The sequence below is a fragment of the Canis lupus genome, chromosome 17, assembly GCF_003254725.2.
Source record: "Canis lupus dingo isolate Sandy chromosome 17, ASM325472v2, whole genome shotgun sequence".
Taxonomy (NCBI): domain Eukaryota; kingdom Metazoa; phylum Chordata; class Mammalia; order Carnivora; family Canidae; genus Canis; species Canis lupus.
This window is the reverse complement of record NC_064259.1, coordinates 52018262-52035203: the sequence shown is the minus strand read 5'-3', so window position 1 is coordinate 52035203 and position 16942 is coordinate 52018262. Positions and strand designations below refer to the sequence as shown.

General features: G+C 51.9%; 1 protein-coding gene across 5 annotated transcripts in view; it reads left to right on the top strand.

The window, feature by feature from the left end:
• The first annotated feature begins 10205 nt into the window (after positions 1-10205).
• SYT6 (synaptotagmin 6) overlaps positions 10206-16942 on the top strand; it is a 60929-nt gene continuing 54192 nt past the window's right edge. For 4 of the 5 annotated variants that reach the window (XR_007403088.1, XR_007403087.1, XM_025453457.3 and 1 more), the window contains exon 1: positions 10206-10476. Coding sequence is in view for 2 of the 5 variants with exons in the window: in XM_025453457.3 (XP_025309242.2) it covers positions 10314-10476 (163 nt within the window). In the remaining 3 variants the exon portion in view is untranslated. The remainder of the gene's footprint in view (positions 10477-16942) is intronic. The other variant, XM_025453455.3, reaches the window with a different exon arrangement.

Below are 16942 nucleotides of genomic sequence, written 5' to 3'. Positions count from 1 at the left end.
GACAAGTTTGACACATTCACAAGGGTATGTGGCACTTGTCCTGGGGCCTGGGCTGCTTAGTGTTGACCCCATCCTTCCTGGTTTCGGAAATTCTGGGTCTGCAGCTGGGACCTCAGCTCTGGCCTCTGGGCCTGGTGTCCTTTGTCTTTGGTCCTCTGGTATTGCACAAGTGGCCTCTTGGCTGCCACTGCAGAGCTTATGGTAAATGTCAGGACCCTCTCATTCCTGTCAGATTCCCAAAGCACAGCCTCTGGTTGGACAGTCACCACACTCTAGCCTCTAGTCAGAAGGGGCAGGTGCCCAGGAAGGTTTAGCCAGTAGGACAGGGCTGGAGCTGGATTCCCAGAGGTTACCAACTAAATGGCAGGCCATTTAGATCTGATGATGAGAATGGCTTTCAGAGAAAATAAGGACTTCCCTTTGTTGTTGTGCGGTTTGGCTCTAACAAGTTAACCCAATGACTAATGAAAAGCCCCCTTTCCCACCCACCATCTTCCCCAGGTGAGCATAGTTGTGAGAAAAGGGATTGGTTTTTGGTGATTTTCATGCACAAGAATCATAAAGAATTGGCTATGAGATGAGTCAGGCCATCCAATCCACCTCCTGCTAAGGCTGGAGGCGCTCATTGCTCTCTGAGGCTTCCCCCAAGCTGTGGAGCTATGGCCTGTCTACTCTACCTGGAAGCATCCAGGCCCCTTCACTTCAGCAACATCCTATCCTTGATTCCTCCTCCTTGAGCCAGAGGCTTCACCAATTTCCTCCTTCTTCCCTGTTCTTTCCTCTTCGGCCCACTTTCTTTTCCTGGGCGGAGAGGCTGGGCTCCCCTCAGTGGGCTCTGGGCCTCCCCTCCAGGATTTTCTCAGGAGTTTCAAAACAGGCTCTCTCCATCCTCCAAAGATTGCTGAGAGTTCCTAAAATCTCAGTGGCCTCCTAGAGGGAGAGCATGTCAGTGAATCTGTCAGGTGCTTTCAGGAGTATGCCTGAAAAAAATCCCCCTGGGGGTGTGTGTCTGTCTGAGTGTGGTCTGTGTGTGTATGTCTAAGTGCCTGAGTGTGTGCTTGTGCACACAGTGTTGCGTGTGTGTGTGTGTGTGTGTGTGTGTGTGGGAGAAATAATTACTCAGAGTGAAACAAAATATGTTTCCATCGAACTTAGCTGCGGTTCCTACCAGCAGTCTAAACAAATAGAGCATCACCCACCCACGGCCCCATTACCTGGCTTGGCACTGGGCTAGCTCCCCACAGCTGGGGCAAATCAAATCACCCTCTTACCAGGGCATTAGAGAGGGCCCCTGGGGTGGCAGACTGCTGTTATCTACCCCAAAGGACAGGTTGCCCCAGGGGTCAGTGGGTGCCTCCCGTTTTAACTATAATGGTGCTCTCCTCTGAAACTAAGTTCTCTTTCCCCTTCATCCCCATGCTTTTGTTCTCTGCCTCCTCCACCAGCTCCATGTGCACCCTGCTAATCTGGGAGGCCTGGGAGTGCAAACCCACTCTCTGACAGAGCCACCCTAGACCCTCTTCTCCCACAGCCAGCTTGGAGGTTGGGAGGGAGAGGTCAGAGAAGAAGGTATGAGTGCGCAGGGGCGAGACAGAGCAGAGAGAGGCAAAAAGGGAGGGAGGGAGTGGGAAGGGAACTCTGCATTCCCCATTAGCAGTACTAATTGCACAGTAATGACTTTGTGTTATTATCAGAAATTTATCCTGGAAAACAGTCAGCTGCCCCAGCAGACACACGCTTCCTCCACAGCAATGACTTGACACTTGAGAAAAATGAGAAATTTCTTCTCATAAAGAAACTTTTCATGCCCCAAACTCTGGTGTGCTCATGGAGGCATTGGCGCTGGTTCTTCCCAGCTGCCTGCCTGGGTCACCATAATCTCGGGGGGCGGGGGGGGAGGGGGCGCCAGGGACAGTGTCTTCCCTTCTGGCTGCAACAACCACTCACCATAGGAGTCTGTTCTCCGGCCAAGAAAATTTGCTCAGTTTTTCTTTTATATAAATTGCAGATTTTTGTCCCAAAGCCTTGTCACACAAGCTATTCCAATATTCTCCAATTCCTTCCAGGCTCACCTGGCTAAAATCTCAAGACTCTACTCCCCCAGGAAGACTTCCCTGATTGGACCCATTTAACTCAGCTCCAATGCTTCCAGCACTCACATGCTCACTTTGCATTACGTGACATTCACCCATTCACCTCTCTTCAAAGCAGCAGATACTCACTGAGTGTGCATTAGATGTGAAGCACTGAGGACATAAAGATGAAGAAGACGCAGACCCCAGCTGGAAGAGCTCAAGGCCTAGTCACAGTCAACAGCATGATGTTGCAAATCTCTCTGGCAAAGGTAGGCATCGTGCACAATGAGCTAATAAGAAAAGGGACACGTCTGAGACGGCTTTGAGGTCAGGGAAGGAGTTGTTGAGTGCTTTGTGTGATCAACTCATTTAAGCCTCTCAGGGAACTGATGATGACAGTGGTATTTCTATTATCATCTCTAGGGGCAAGAAAACTGAAGCATGGAGAGGTTGAGTAACTTGCCCACTGTCACACAGCAACTACAAGGCTGATCTGAATCCAGGCAACCTGACTCCAAAGCCCACACTCCTAACCTCTGCTTGATTGCATCCTGTAAGAACCAGCTGAGGGATGAGAAAAACAAGAAAAGTGTTCAGAGCACAGAGACATAAAATTACGAAGTTCCAGAATCTAGAGCGCTCACGGGAGGGGAGGGGGGGAAGACAAGAGGAATTACACGAACAAAGAGCAAAAGCAGGGAAGTTTGGGTAGGATGTGAGGATAAGAGACAGGAATTGACACTCTGTGAGCACAGCCCAGGCAGCCTAAGGGATGCCTGGAGTGTGTGGAGAGGAGGCTAGATGGGTGGTTGGCGGCCAGGTCTGGAAGAGCATTGAATGCCATGTGCAAGAGAGTCACCCTCAACCTGAAGGCCCCGGGAAGTCTACAAAGGATTTTAAATGAGAGGGTGACATAATCGTATCATCCTGTAAGGCAACTGCCATGACCCAGAAGAGGAATGCTGAGTGCCTGAGCTAGGGCAGTGACAAGGGTAGGGAGCACAGGGGTTCAAATGTTTTAGAGATAAAATCAGGAGGATTCGGTGCCAGACTGAATGTGGTGGGTAAGGGAGAGCGAAGAATCAAGGAGGCCTCGGAGATTTTTAGTTGAGTTTGTTTTAGTTTTGTCCCCTTTCAAGGAGGTAGGGCAGGTTCATGAAGGAGAATACAAATCCTGTCTTGGACATAGGGGATTTAGAGGGTCTGGAATAAAAGTGTTTGAACAGGAATTTGGAAACTCATGGGTAGAACCACAGAGAGACAGAATCAGGAGTGCTGAGGGTCGGGGCTCTGGGTTGCCTGGGCTCATAGTCTGGCTCTGCTACTTGGTACCTGTAGCCTATAGGTAATTACAGGGTCACCATGAGAATTAAATGTTATAGTCACTAGGAAGTGAGCAGGGGAGATCCTGGAACAGAGTGTGTGCTCAGTAGATGTATAGTGGTATTGCTCTGATTACTAGTATTCTTTAGTGTTTGAAGCTCCCAGAGTGGATGAGATCACTCAGAGAGACTACGCAGAGACAGAAGAAGGGATGAGAGTCCAGAGCTGAACCTGGGAGAAAATGGACAGGCAGGGAGGAGGCAGAGGGGAGAGTGAATCAGGATGGGAGGGAACTCCAGAGGAGAGAATATCAGTCGATAGGGATGTGGGCATCTGCAGCAAAGAGGTCAAAGAACTCCTTTGAAACCGATTTCTCATGTGGCCTCTCTCCTTGGCATTCCCCCAGGGCAGGGCCTGTGTACTCGGGGCTCTGCACAATGCATGTGATGACCACACAGGGCTGCGTCTCCTGTGGCTGGTGTGGAGCCGGGTCTGCCCAGGACCTCAGTACATGCTCAGTTGAGTGAATGAATGGAGTGAAAGGACAGGCTCAGATTCTGGCTCTGCCACTTGTTAGCTATAACCCCAAGTCAGTTATTTTTAGCCTCTTTGCGAACCCACCACAAAGGTTTGGATAAGAAATATCTATCCTTTGGATAAGAAATATCTATCGCTGCTCAGGGTTGTTGTCTGAAGTGAGATAACAAATGGGAAAGTGTTGTGTAAACTGTCCCACATTTTATGAATGTAAGGGAATATTAATAAATGTTGGGGGGTTGACCCATTAAAATCATTTACTGTACCTCTAACAAACAGCAGAGATGTAGATAGTCTTGGGGGCTGGGATGGAAAAAGATTTTTGTTTTATAGAATGGATAGAGGCTAAAACTGGAGGGACAAGTGTATTTTTTCTAGGGACTTCAGCCCCTCAATTCCACCCATGGCTGTAGGCCACTGACCCAAAACATGTCCTTTTGATTCTTCTGGCTTGCATTCCATTGAAATCAAGGATTAAGACTTCCTGGTTTTGACAGAGCCCTTTTGGATTTGTTGTTTAAATTAGTTTTGGCATTTTATCTGGTTTCTTTTCATTAGTGCAACAGTCAGAACTCTGAGATGGCAAACTCTCTCCAGGCTCCATGGGGGAGAATTATAGTCTTTGGGGTCCTGGTCTTATAAGAATCTTGGCTTGGCCCTTTCTTGGAAGCTGTGCTCTGACCATGGAACACAACCCAGATGCAGCAGAGACTCCCTGAGTTGTCCTCTGAGGAGTTCTATCTCTGTCAAGAGTGAAGCAGCCAAGCATGTCCTAAGCCATGAAGCTGCCTGGCCTCAGCCCTGTGTTTTATCAATGACACTATCTGTCCCCCCCAGAACAGCATCTGGGCTCAAGATGCAATGGCAGGGGGCTACGATCAAAGGGCCAAGAGCTTTGCAAAGAGACACAGGAGTAAATCTTTCACTGCCCTATAATTTATTTCCAAATATTTTTTGTTATAAAGTCAATTTAAAAGCATTATAATCTTTTCTGTAAAAAAAATAAAAATAAAAAATAGGGACGCCTGGGTGGCTCAGTGGTGTCTGCCTTCAGCTCAGGGCATGATTCTGGGGTCCTGGGATCAAATCCTGCATAGGGCTCCCTGCAGGGATCCTGCTTCTCCTTCTGCGTGTCTCTGTCTCTTTCTCTGTGTCTCTCATGAATAAATAAATAAAATCTTTAAAAAAAATATTCACGCTCACTATCCTTCCCAGTACAAGGAAGGGGTACTAACCAGGAATCAGAAGGCCTAGATTCTCTCTTTCTGGCACCTCCTAGCTTATGCAACCAGGGACCAGTCACTTCATTTCCCCATTTGCCAAATGGACTTTTAGCATCCACCCATTCTGCCTCTCTGGGTTGTTATAAGATTAAATGAGATAAACTCCTGGGGCTCTTGGGTGACTCAGTTGGTTAAGTGTCCGACTCTTGATTTCAGCTCAGGGCATGATCTCAGGGTGGTGAGATTGAGCTCGGTGTTGGGCTTTGCACTGGGCGTGGAGTCAGCTTGAGAGTCTCTCCCTCCATCTACCCCTCCCACCACCCTAAAAAAAGGTGGGGGGGGGGACAAATTCCTTCTTGCAATGTGCAGGGACTTGTCCAATGGAAGAATATAGGTTAACCTCTGGACAGTGCCTCATGGATGGCCTTCTAGGATCTGAGAGACAGAGAGAGGGCAAGAACTGTTGTTTGTATTAACATCTGCTGCAAATCAGTCACAGTGTATTAGGTGTTTAGCCTAACTCATATAACCTTTGTATGCTCTAAAACAGGCCTTTTATGTCCCATTTTACAGATGAGGAATTTGAGGTTCAGATTGCTAAAGTATGGCACCCAAAGTGATATAGCTGGTAAATGATAGAGGCTGAATTCGAACACAGGTCTGCTTGACTCCAAAACCTGTGCTCTTTCTTCTGTATGGGGTCAGTGTGAAGAGGAGAACACTTGGCTTCCTTCCTACCTCTTCTCCTTCAATCATTCTCATTTCTCAAGTAGTACAGTGAGAGCCCTCACACACCATGGTTACTTAGGTACCACTCTAAAATTTTCAGGGATGATGTTGCCCTTCTGACCTTGAATTTGTCTGTTTCCCCAGTCCCCAACCCACTGGGTGCAACAAACCCTGTCCAGCCTTCCCAAGACTGATCTGGAACACTACACTTGAGCAGAAGCACAGAACAGAAGAGACCTCTGAAATGAGGAAGGAATAAGAAAGAGGCAAATATAGCCCTGGCTCAGGAGGTTTGAATTGTCAAAGACCTTCCTCAAAATAAAAGCAAGACTGGCTTCTCAAAAATACCTGGGCATTGATGCATGGCTTTGTCTTCTGCATCTTTTCAGGCACAGAGGAATTCCTGAAAACTGTTAGGATGGCCTGGAATGGCATGGTTTGCAGAGTCACCTAGCTGTGGCTAGAGTTACTATGTTGGTGTGGGGGGTGGGGGACTTCTGCTGGAAATACTGATAAAGCTGTTCTGGCAGAAATCCCATAGGGATTCCATAGCAGTGTTTGCTTTAAATAATGGTGTAAAATATTCCCACTCCCCAATATAGGACATCGACTTAATGCTTCACCAGCAGTGAAACAGGTTCAACTGATATCTGTTTTCCTAGAGTTAATTTAAAACCCTGGCACAAAGTATCCACATACCTCACTAAGCAGGACACAGGGGCAGTGGGGAGAGGAGATCAGGGGCCCTCAAGCTTGGGTCAGAGCCCTCTTGGCTCCAATCCATTTGACAAAGCAGTGAGTACACTTGTATTTTTTCTCTCCTCTCCCTGAACGTCAGACAATCAGGCTGTGAACGTCAGATTGCTCCCTTTACATCTCTACTGGGGGCTTGGAGGGGAGGAGGGAATGGGGAAAGGGCTCCCTATTTAGAAATTGCATTGAGATGGAAAGACAATATGACACATCGGCTCATGTCAAAGGAGCTCATTCTTCTCGCCTACAGCATTAGCAATTTCCTACCGAGGTTTAATTTTTTTTTTTTTAGAAATTATTATTTTGTTTTAATTTACTTTTTTTGTAGCATAACTCAGCAGGTCATTATTGCTCAGAGCAGAGCAGGGACCTGTCCAAGGGCAGTTAGGCCACTGCCTAAGAGAATTGGGGGTGGGGGCAGGGAATGTGCACTTTGGCTATTTCTGAGGAGAAGAGGGCATAGGAATGGGAGGCTGCTTGTTTCTGCCCCAAATCTCCTTTCATTCTGCTTCCTACCCCACATCCAGTCCCCCTCCCCACTTCTGAGCAGTCTGGCCTAGAGGGGCTGGGGGCCCAGACTCAGGAGGCTCCAGCCACAGTGTAGATGAGATGAGAGCAATGGGGGAGGGGAAGCCCAAAGTGAGTCTGGACACTATCTCTAGAGCCAGAAACACTGCTCTTCTGTCCCTTTTTCCTTTCCCCACTCAGCGCTCCCCTTTCCCTTCATGTAAAAATCCTAGAATGCTGTTGCTGGAATGAGCCTTGAAGAACTCCTCATCTAACTTCATCACCTTACAAATAAGGACATTGACACCCTGACAAGGAACGTGACTTGCACCGGTCCTGGCACCCAACTTCCTGGAGCTCTACTTAGTTTGCAATGCAATCTCTGCTCCTTTTGTCTCCATCCCACCCCTAAATTGAAACTCAGATGGTATTTCTCTGAAAGATAGCCCTGAGGGGCAGCAATTCTACTCCTTTCTACCTCCTTCCCTTTTCAGGTCTGGGTTGGACTCTGGGAATCTAAATTTGGTCTCTTTATATGGGAGTGGGCTTGTCAGAAAAAAGGGTTTTAAAGAGGAAGAGTTCCCATCTTTACGTGTTTTTTGTTTGTTTGTTTGGTTGGTTGGTTGGTTGGTTGGCTGGTCTGTGGCAGGTTATGTGACCACAAGTACCAGCAGGTATCAGCATTAACCTGGGGGCAGGGAGAGGGGCAAAGAAGAAAACTAAAGTGGGGCTTTTTCTCAATATAAGAAAAAAATGTTTCTCTTTCATCTGTGTTTCTGGATGAGTGTTCCTTTATATGTGTCTAGGTCTCTCTGTCCTTCTTTCCCTGTTCTCCGGATCTCTCCTGTACCTCCTCTATCTGTCTCTGTATGTCTGATTCTTTGCCTTTTTCTCTTGTCTCCATCCATGTCTCTTTCTCTCGCTGTCTCTTTCATACACACTCATTCATGCCCTCCAAATTCAAGAAGTTATTGACTGATCCGGGAGCCCCAGCCCCTTCCCGCAGCCCTGTCAGAGCAGAAACTCCTCCCCGTTCTGTTGAGAAATGCCAGGTCCAGAGCTGCTGCTGGGGCGCCAGAGACGCTGCAGAACCGTTTGCCTAGTGTGGAGGCTGAATCCGGGAACAATGAGAAATTATCTGTTAATTCTCGGATCCTGCCACCTGCTCTGCTCCAAACAGGCTCCTTTGCCTTCAGTTTAGATGCAAATCCCCCCAGTCATTGTAAAACAAAATATTGATTTCCCTGCATCACAGGCCTGGGCCCTTGGAAGGTCCTGTGCTTTTTCATTCTCTGCAAAGGCAAAACAAGGCGCTTTGTTCTGTGAATTTCCCGGGGAACTCGGGAGGGGGAGGGAGAAATCACCGCGGAGTGACAGAGTTGCCATAAACATGGGCAGAGAGCAATTCTTCTCCATTTGTATTTTACATAAACACAAACCTGCTGCCTGGGAAACTGTTAATGAACATGTAACAAGCAGCCTCTCCAGTGCTGAGCTCTGCATTGGGTGGTGGAGCAGGAGGTGACAGGGCTCCTGGACTCCTCAGGTGGGTTCTAGAAGCACTGGGATGCGCTTGGGGACTCCACAGCTTCACCTGTTCTTAGAACAGCGACTGAGCACCTCCCTCAGGAAGGCAGCCTGGATTGCATAGTGTCTCTGGGCTCACTCCAGCTCAGGTCCGCTGGCCTGAGTTCCTAGCCTTCTCCTATCGCAGGTTCGGGAGGTCAGGGTGGAAGCTGTGAACCCGCCGCGACTGCCCACCCTCCACCTCCCCTCCCCTTGCTCCCCCTCTGCGGTTCCACCAGCTGGGCCTTCAGCACCGTGGACAGGGCCAGGGACCGCGTCCTCCGCGCCCAGACCTCCGGGGGAGCCGGGCGCCCTCAGGCCGCGGCTGGGCCCTAGTCCCCGAGGCCGAGCTGCCGGGGTTCTCCAGCCCGAGGGCCAGCCAGAGCGCCTGGCGCAGATGGCGCATGTGGAGACCGCCAGGAGCTGGGGCTCGGAATCTCCTCCCTCTGGAACGTGAGTCACCGCCCGAGCCACTTCCAATTAGCGTGATAATTAGGAGGGAAGACCCTCCTCCCCCACCCGCCACCAGGGCACGCGCCAGCCCCGAGGCTTCTGGAGGCTCCAGCTAAAGTTTCCTTCCCAGCTCCGGGGAGGCAAAGGGACCTGAGCCTGGAGCTTCAGGTGAGCCGCACACGGGCAGGGGCTCACGGAGCGCGACGCCTCGGAGCCCGTCAGCCAGCCTGCCCTTGGACCTCACGCCGCAGTCCCTGGGAGGGAAGTCTGCCTTAAGTGTCGCCTCAACCCTCCCGTTTAGTTCGGTCTTTCTGGCCCTGGTTATGCTTAATAGCAAGACACACGATCTCCTGTGGTGTTGCACCGCTGTGGGGAGATGGGTCTGGCGGCGACGGAGCGCCCTCTTGAAATGCCCCCCATCCCTATTTGCCAGAAACTTTCCCCTCCCGTTGCCATGGAGAGAGACGGCCGCTGCCTCTCGTTGCCATGGCAACGTGCGGTTCCGTGGACCGCAGGATTGCGGGGCTCAGAAAGTCTTTCTGCAGTTGGAATAGCCCCGCAGTCTTAGGGTCCTCTGCCTCGGAAGCTGGGACTTGGGGGGTCGTCCGACTAACTTCCCTCGTGAGGAACCTTGGCTCCCCACTCCCCGCCGGGTCATCTTTCTTTCCCTAATGGATTTATCTATTTCGTCGCCGCTTGTGCGGCGTGTGGCAATTTCCCCAGTGTCTTCACAAACACCGTCTCTCTATTCCCCGCAGCCTGTGAAGCACTCGCAGTCATTATGCCCCTTTTACAGAATGGGCAGTTGAGCCTCAGAGAGGCCCAGGGTCACAGCAGGCAGGGGATGCGGAGTCAGATCCCAGGCCCTTTCCTGGGCCTTGCACCCTCCGCGGTGCTGGACAACCGGGCTCCGCTGCCTCGAACCCGCCGGGACTCCGACCCGTCCCCGGGTGCAGAGGGGGCGGCCGCGAGGCGCCAGACTTGCCAGCTGCCGCGGGATGCCACGTGAGGGGCGGAGACCCTGCGGGGAGCCGATTAAAAGCCGAACGGAGCCGCAGGGGGCCGCTGCGGGGAGGGTCTTCTTGGGGCCGCGTCGCCCACCCCAGTCCAGAGGCTGCACGGGTTCGGGCGCCGGGGTGTCCCGGGCATGAGTGGGGTGTGGGCGAACGGGGGGCCTCGGTGCCAGGCGGCGCTCGCGCTCCTGGCCTCGCTGTGCCGGGCCCGGCCGCCCCCTCTCGGGCTGGACGTGGAGACCTGTCGGAGCTTCGAGCAACAGCCCCCAGAGAGGAGCCCGAGCGCGGCCGGCGCAGGTAACGGGAAACCCCAGACCCTGGCCGCCGTCCCTCCCCGGAGCCCCGGCCCCGGGAGCCCCGAACCTAGACAGAGAATTCTAGGCTCAGGATCCTGAATTTGGAACCAGCCAGTGCCCCGTTCCATCGCCCGCAGGGCAGGCGGAGGGACGTGAAGGGGACCTGGGAGGTGGAGAATCCCTGAGCCCCCTCCCGTGGGACTCTGCGGGGATCTCGTGCAAAGCCGCGCTCCCGGGGTGCAGCGCCCCACCGGGGCCTCAGTTTCCCTGGCGTCTCTCCGCTCACCCAGCGGGCGACCTGCCAGGGAAGGGGTCTGTGGGGCGAGTAGGAGACCAGGGACATCCGGGCGGAGGAAGGAACTCATTTCTTGGGAAGGCGGGGTGGGGGGAGGTTGTCGAGGTCCCAGGGTCCGCCTGTCGGTTTGCGCGCCCGTTGGTCTGCCCTGTCGGGCGAGGCCGTCCGAGCCCCCGGTCTCGGGGAGAAACTTGCGTCTGCGGGCGGCGGCACGAGGTCTTTGTGTCCGAGCGAGTCTCGGGCGGCGAGTGGCCGTCTGCGTCTCCGCCGGGGGGCGGGGGGCGGGATGGGGGAGGGTGTCTCGGCGTCTTGCCCCCGCCCCCGCCCCCGCCCCTATAACTCGCTCCCTCGGTCTCTCTCTGACTCACTCGGACTCGCGGCCGGCGCGCGACTGAGCCGGTGCCTCTCGCCGACTTTGCCAAGCGGGCGCCTCCCGCCCGAGCGCCAACGGCGCGGACCCTGCGCCGGACGCAGCCCCGCGCGGCCGCCGAGCCCAGGCGGGAGCCCGAGCCGAGGCGAGCTCGCCGGAGCCGGTGAGTCGGGAGCCCGAGCCCCGCAGCGCGCGGGCCCGGCGCGCAGCTGCGGCGTCTCTCGGGAGTCGCGACAGCGGCAATGGCGTGTCGCGCCCCGGCGACGGGAGGCGGGCGGGTGGCGGCCGGCCCGGGGCTTCCTTGCCGCACCGGCGCCGAGCGGCCGCGCTCCCGCTGCAGCCGGGCTTCTTTGTCCCGATGCCGACGGCCGGAGGGTCCTGGGCGACCGGGAGCCCCGATGGCCCCCTCCGGGGGGAGGGCGGGGGCAGTGCGAGGCCTCGGGAGGACGAGAGGATGCGGCGTGGGGGTGGGGAGAGCCCGCGGGGACCCGGGCTCCGGGGTTCCCTCGGCTCCGCAGACGCCGCTCCTTCGTGCCCCTCGACTCTGACCCCAGTGGCACCGGGCCTAGGGGTAGGCGGGGGTCGCCCCTGCGTCCCCCCCACACCCAGGCGGGCAAGGGAGAAAGGGGCCGCAGGAGGCGGGAATTTGGTCTCCAAGCGCGTCTCCAGGGAACAGAAGCCGGGGACCCGGGCGGCGGTTCCCGGAGCAGGTACAGGTGGGGTAAGCTCCCCAGAGGCCGCAGGTCTCGGGGCCCTGGTGTCACTTGAGGTTAAAGGTCAGAGCTGCTGGTAAGTCCTAGGTTAGGAACTGGGCCGCCGGGGTGGGCAGAGGAACAGAAGCCAGGCAGTGGGCCAAGGGGAGGGTTGTGTGTGTGTGTGGAGGGGGGGGATTGTGTCCCGCCTGCAGTAGTGGAGCGCACCTCAGCCCCGTGTGGGTTGTAGGGGGCGCTGCTCTCTCGCGTGCGCTCTCTCTGGCCCTGGCAATATTGATCAATGGGTCGATTACTGCAGCAGAAAGGACTAAGGCTAGACCTAAGAAGAACTTTCAGAGGGTGGTGCAGTGATGGATGTTGGCGAGGCCGATTCTCCCTCTTGAAGAATCTCCAAATAGATTAGGCCCAGCAAGTGTTACTAGATTTTGGTTCTCAGGTGCCATCATCTGCTACGCCATCCCACTCCCCATACCCCCTAGACGCATAATTTTCCCCAAGCTAGGGAGCCTCTTCCTGACTGTCTACCCAGCTCCCTTCCATCCTCTCCTCCAAAAATTTGTTTCCAGTGGGGGCCTCAATGCTGGTCCTGACTCCTTAAACCCTAAAGGGGATAATTCAAGGTAAGAACACGCCTGTCGAGTTCCACCTGGGGTGGAGGCTGCCCTCCTCCCCTGTCTGTTCAGAGCAGAAATGTATGTGCTGGGGAGGGTGTATGTGTGTGTGTGGAACATTCTGATACAGGGAGGCAGTGGTGTCTCAACTCCCGGGGGACACCCTGTAGTCGAATGACAGGTACTTGGTGGCCAAGCTGAGGATGAGAGAAGGTTGAGGACTAGGAGCAAGCAGGCTCCGATGAATCAGTGTGCCTTTGCTGCAAGCTGCTTGAGCCCTCGTTAGCCCTGGGGGACTTGAACTTTGGCTGCTGAGTCACAAGCCTCTGGAGGCCCCCAGGGTGCCAAGCTAGTGGGCTGGAAGGGAGGAGGAGGCAGAAGGAGACCCTTGATCACAGTGAAAGAAAGAAAGTGGTTGAGAGTGGGTTTGAGATCTTGGGGTTTAAGTGAACACAAGTCTGGGGAGATGCCATGCAGTTCAGGACCAGGCGCCCAGGTAGCCTGGGTCTAGCCTACTCCTTGCATCCCAGAGCCACTGCCGAGGGCTAGATTCTTCAGTCAGAGAAATGCTGGATCTTTTTATTTGTATCGTCATGAAAAATGCAAGTGACTAGAGCATGCCCAGTTCTCTTTACCTCTGTCTGTGTCCTCCTGCCTTCCTCCTACTGGGAGTCTCTAGCTCACAGGATTTCTAGTAACACCCCAAAATTCAACTTTGAGAGATTTGGACTCTACTCTCTATTTACTGGGACCCTTCTATGTGCCGTGGTCTGTGCTAGGAATTGCACAGGAAACCTTGATCAGATCTCCTTAGCTTTCCTGACTTGGAAACACCTCTACACATACTGTCCCAGGTAGAAGCAAGTTCATTTTTCTTTAAACATTCTAGGGGCAAAGGGTCTGCTTTCCTCCTTAAAATACAACCTCCTCCCGACCTGCGCACCCCTGCAAGTGAGTTCTGACAGGCAGTGTTCTATCTTCTTCATGCCATTTACCTTGTGGAGATGAATGCATTTGCTCCATAGGCCAAATTGCAGAGTGTTGGAGGTGGGTAGGAGGTTCTGGATTTCAGGTAGTAAGCAGAGTTTCAGAGGTGTTGCAAAAAATTCAGGAACTGATGGGGATCCCTGAGCCTCCCTGCCCCTGCAGGGCTGGCAGCCAGGAATGATTATTCTCGGGCTTACTTGTGGCCATGAAATGTACCTACTGTTGGTTCACTTCTCTAATGACTCTGGATATGTTCTGTGATTCAGTCACCTGGTTTTGAAGTTGGCCATTGGCAACACAGGTAAGATTTTTCCTGTTTGTGATGGCAAGTTAAATGCATAGCATTTCATTAAAACACAAATGTCCTGTTTCTATAACTAAATAATCAGTTACTCCCTCACCTCCTGTTGGGAAGAAGAAATTCCGCAGATTTTGCCTTCTTTGAGGAACGGTGCAATGTACGATCCTTTAGAATGTACATCCTTTAGGTGATGTTCCGACTTTATGGTGTGTCTTGAACTTTAAGGGCACAGCCCTTAGGGTAAAATATCTAGGATCTGTAGAGTGCTTGGATTTATAGTTCTAGAAGTTTTCTTCTACCTCTGTCTGTGGGAACTTTGAGAGTGGAATGGTAGACTCCTCCCCTCCACGCTCTGTACAGAAGATGTGTCCTAACTATTCTGTTACTCTGTCCACAGAATTGGGGGCATAACATGGGACTGCAGAAAATTAGGACTAAGACTGAGGCATCTGGATCCTGCCAGGTTTCTTTAGGGTCTGTGTAAGGCTGTCTGAAGTGGAAAAAAGCAGAGCAAGAGAAAGTCCTGCCCAAGCAGGACATCTAGCTGTGGACACTCTAGGTGTCTGATACTGTCTCATCCCTCCTTTCTCTCTATTGCTGCTCTGTTTTTCTTGCTCCGTGTGGACCTAGGCAGACCTTCCTCTCAGTACTTGAAGGTGTAAACAAGAAGGGGGGTGTAGAGAGAAAGAATCTCTCTGGCTCTCTGTTTGCCATGCCCCCTCTCCCCCCTGCCAACTTGGGGCCTTGAACTCCACATCTCAGAGAGGCTCCAAGCCCTGACCAATCGGGTGGAAATGTACAGTTACCATCTACCAAAATAATAATACTAATAATTGCTAAATTAATGTCAACCGCTGTTAGCTATAGCACTCTGCATTAGTCTCCGGTTTATCTCTGAATCCCCTAATGATGGTGGAAGCCCGTGTCCAGTCATAAAGCTTGTGCGGCCATAATTAGTCTGGCATTGTCTATCTTCATCGAAGCTTTTCAGGAGCATTAATTCCTTCTCTGTTTGGACTCTGCTAATTATCCCCATCGGTGGTTCGGCCTGGATCTCTGAAAGAAGGAATGGAAGCAGAGGCTCTCTGCTCCCTCCTCCCTCTAACCCTGAATTTTAATTACACCAGCATCTCCTAATAAATTTACAAGCCACAGCAGAGTTTATTATTAATGGACCACATCTGTAAGGCTTAGAACAGAATAGCCCCGTTCCCCTAACTCACACACACACACACACACACACACACACACACACACACATATATATACATGCACTCTCAGGTATTTCTCAGGGACATCTATCTCTGGACAAGGTGTTTCCAGGGGCCACTGGTTATTGGCCTGGTGCCTGGTGTGTAACGTTCAGTGTCTATACTTTCTAGGGAAGAAGAAAGAGATGGGGGATGAGGAGGTTGGTCATAGTCCTAGTCTCCAGGTTACTACTCAGGTACAGAAGATCAGGCCAAATAGTAGAAGTTGTGTCCCATACCCTCCTGATGATAACAAAGAAATGCCCCCCCTGCCACCTTCCTGTCCAGCTTTCTACTCAGCCCACAGTACTCTCAGGGGCCTGGCTCAGAAGCTTGAATTTTGGCATCAGAATTCCCAGGTTTAAATCCCTGGTGTCAAAAATAGTTTACTTCATACAGAATGGACCCAAAGCAGGGCCCTCTGAGAAAAGGAAGGGAGATATCAGACCACAGGGAGAGGCATCCAGGAGACCTTGGGCCCCTCCTCTCTCCAGGGAAGTGAAGATCTCCCTGAAGCCCACGAGGACAGACAATGCTTGTCACCTTCAGTGAGACTGCCTGGCAGGGGTAATGGCTCATGGCCTCCCTCCCTCTCTCTGGAAAATGCTGGGTTATTAATTAGCAACCTGGGGCTTCCTTATCTCTCCATGCTGACATTCCTTTCTCCAAAGACAGAGCTCTGGCGAGCCCCCTCCCTTAGTGTTAGGATTCATCAGCAGCTCTTATCACCTGCTATTGTTCCCGTTTTTCTAATAGGTTTCGACGTTAGGAAAACCCATTTTGTAACAGTAACAGGCATTTTTGCTAACAGATTGTAACTAAAAAGATAAACTGGGGAGAGGAAGTGAAAAGAAAGGACCATTTTCTCTACTTGCCCCAAAGCTGGAGAAAGCTGGCTCCAGGGCCTCAGGTTGCTAGTCGACCCTTGGAAAATGGTTTATGGATAAGCCTGTGGGGAGCAGGAACCACCTGGGCCGAGGATCCCTCATTCAGGCACAGAGACACAAAAGAGCACAACCCAGAGATCAGACAGCAAGAAATGCAGAGGCCCAAGAGCCTGGAAGGAACAGCACCAAGTCTGGGAAGCGAGAAGACTCTGGGCAGAACCATTCATATTAATACTAGTAATATTATTTGCTATTTCCTTCCACCGTGCCCTTTACATTATCTCATTTAATCTTTACCATCTCCCTAAGAAATTAGTGTGTACCCCTCAAAGATAAATTAACTCAGTTTAGGGGTGTTAACTAAGTAACCTACTAAAGGTGACGTTGCATTTCCAAATTTCCGAGAGAACTTCGCAAAACCATAGCATGTTCTCTCAACTGTGGATTTTTCTCCTACGATTTTCTTTTTACTCCTTTGGAGCTCACTCCTGTTTACCAGATGGCTGGTGACAGTAATAGCAGAACTGGACAAGTAGCAAACCAATGAGTATTGACAGAAAAACTAGGAGATGTGAGAGCTCTCATGTAGTACCTAGTATGTCTTGAGATCTAGCTATATATGCAATACTTATATTCTTTCTGCTGCTAGTACGATCGTTCCTAGTTTGTAATGACAAAGATAAAGTTCTATTAGTGTTCATGACTTGTGGGTGTTCTGCTGAGGGGATATTCAAAACTAGACTGGGCAAAACTAGGTGACTCTAATAGAAACGGCCAATATACTACATTCTGGACACTGTCCTCAGCACTTCTGCTCTCCCTGAAACCTCACAATGACCTTCTGAGGTAGATACTATCACAGATGAGGATTGTGAGGCTTGAGAGATTAAGTAGCTTGCCAAAGTCACACAGTTCAAAGGCAATGGAAATGGACATTTGAGGCGCCCAGCTTGACCCCAGGACAACAATTCTTTTTCTCCAGGCTGAAGAGGAAATAAAAAAGGAGAAGAGAGGGAGAAAGAATACAGGGATTTAGGAAGGTTCTTTTTCGTT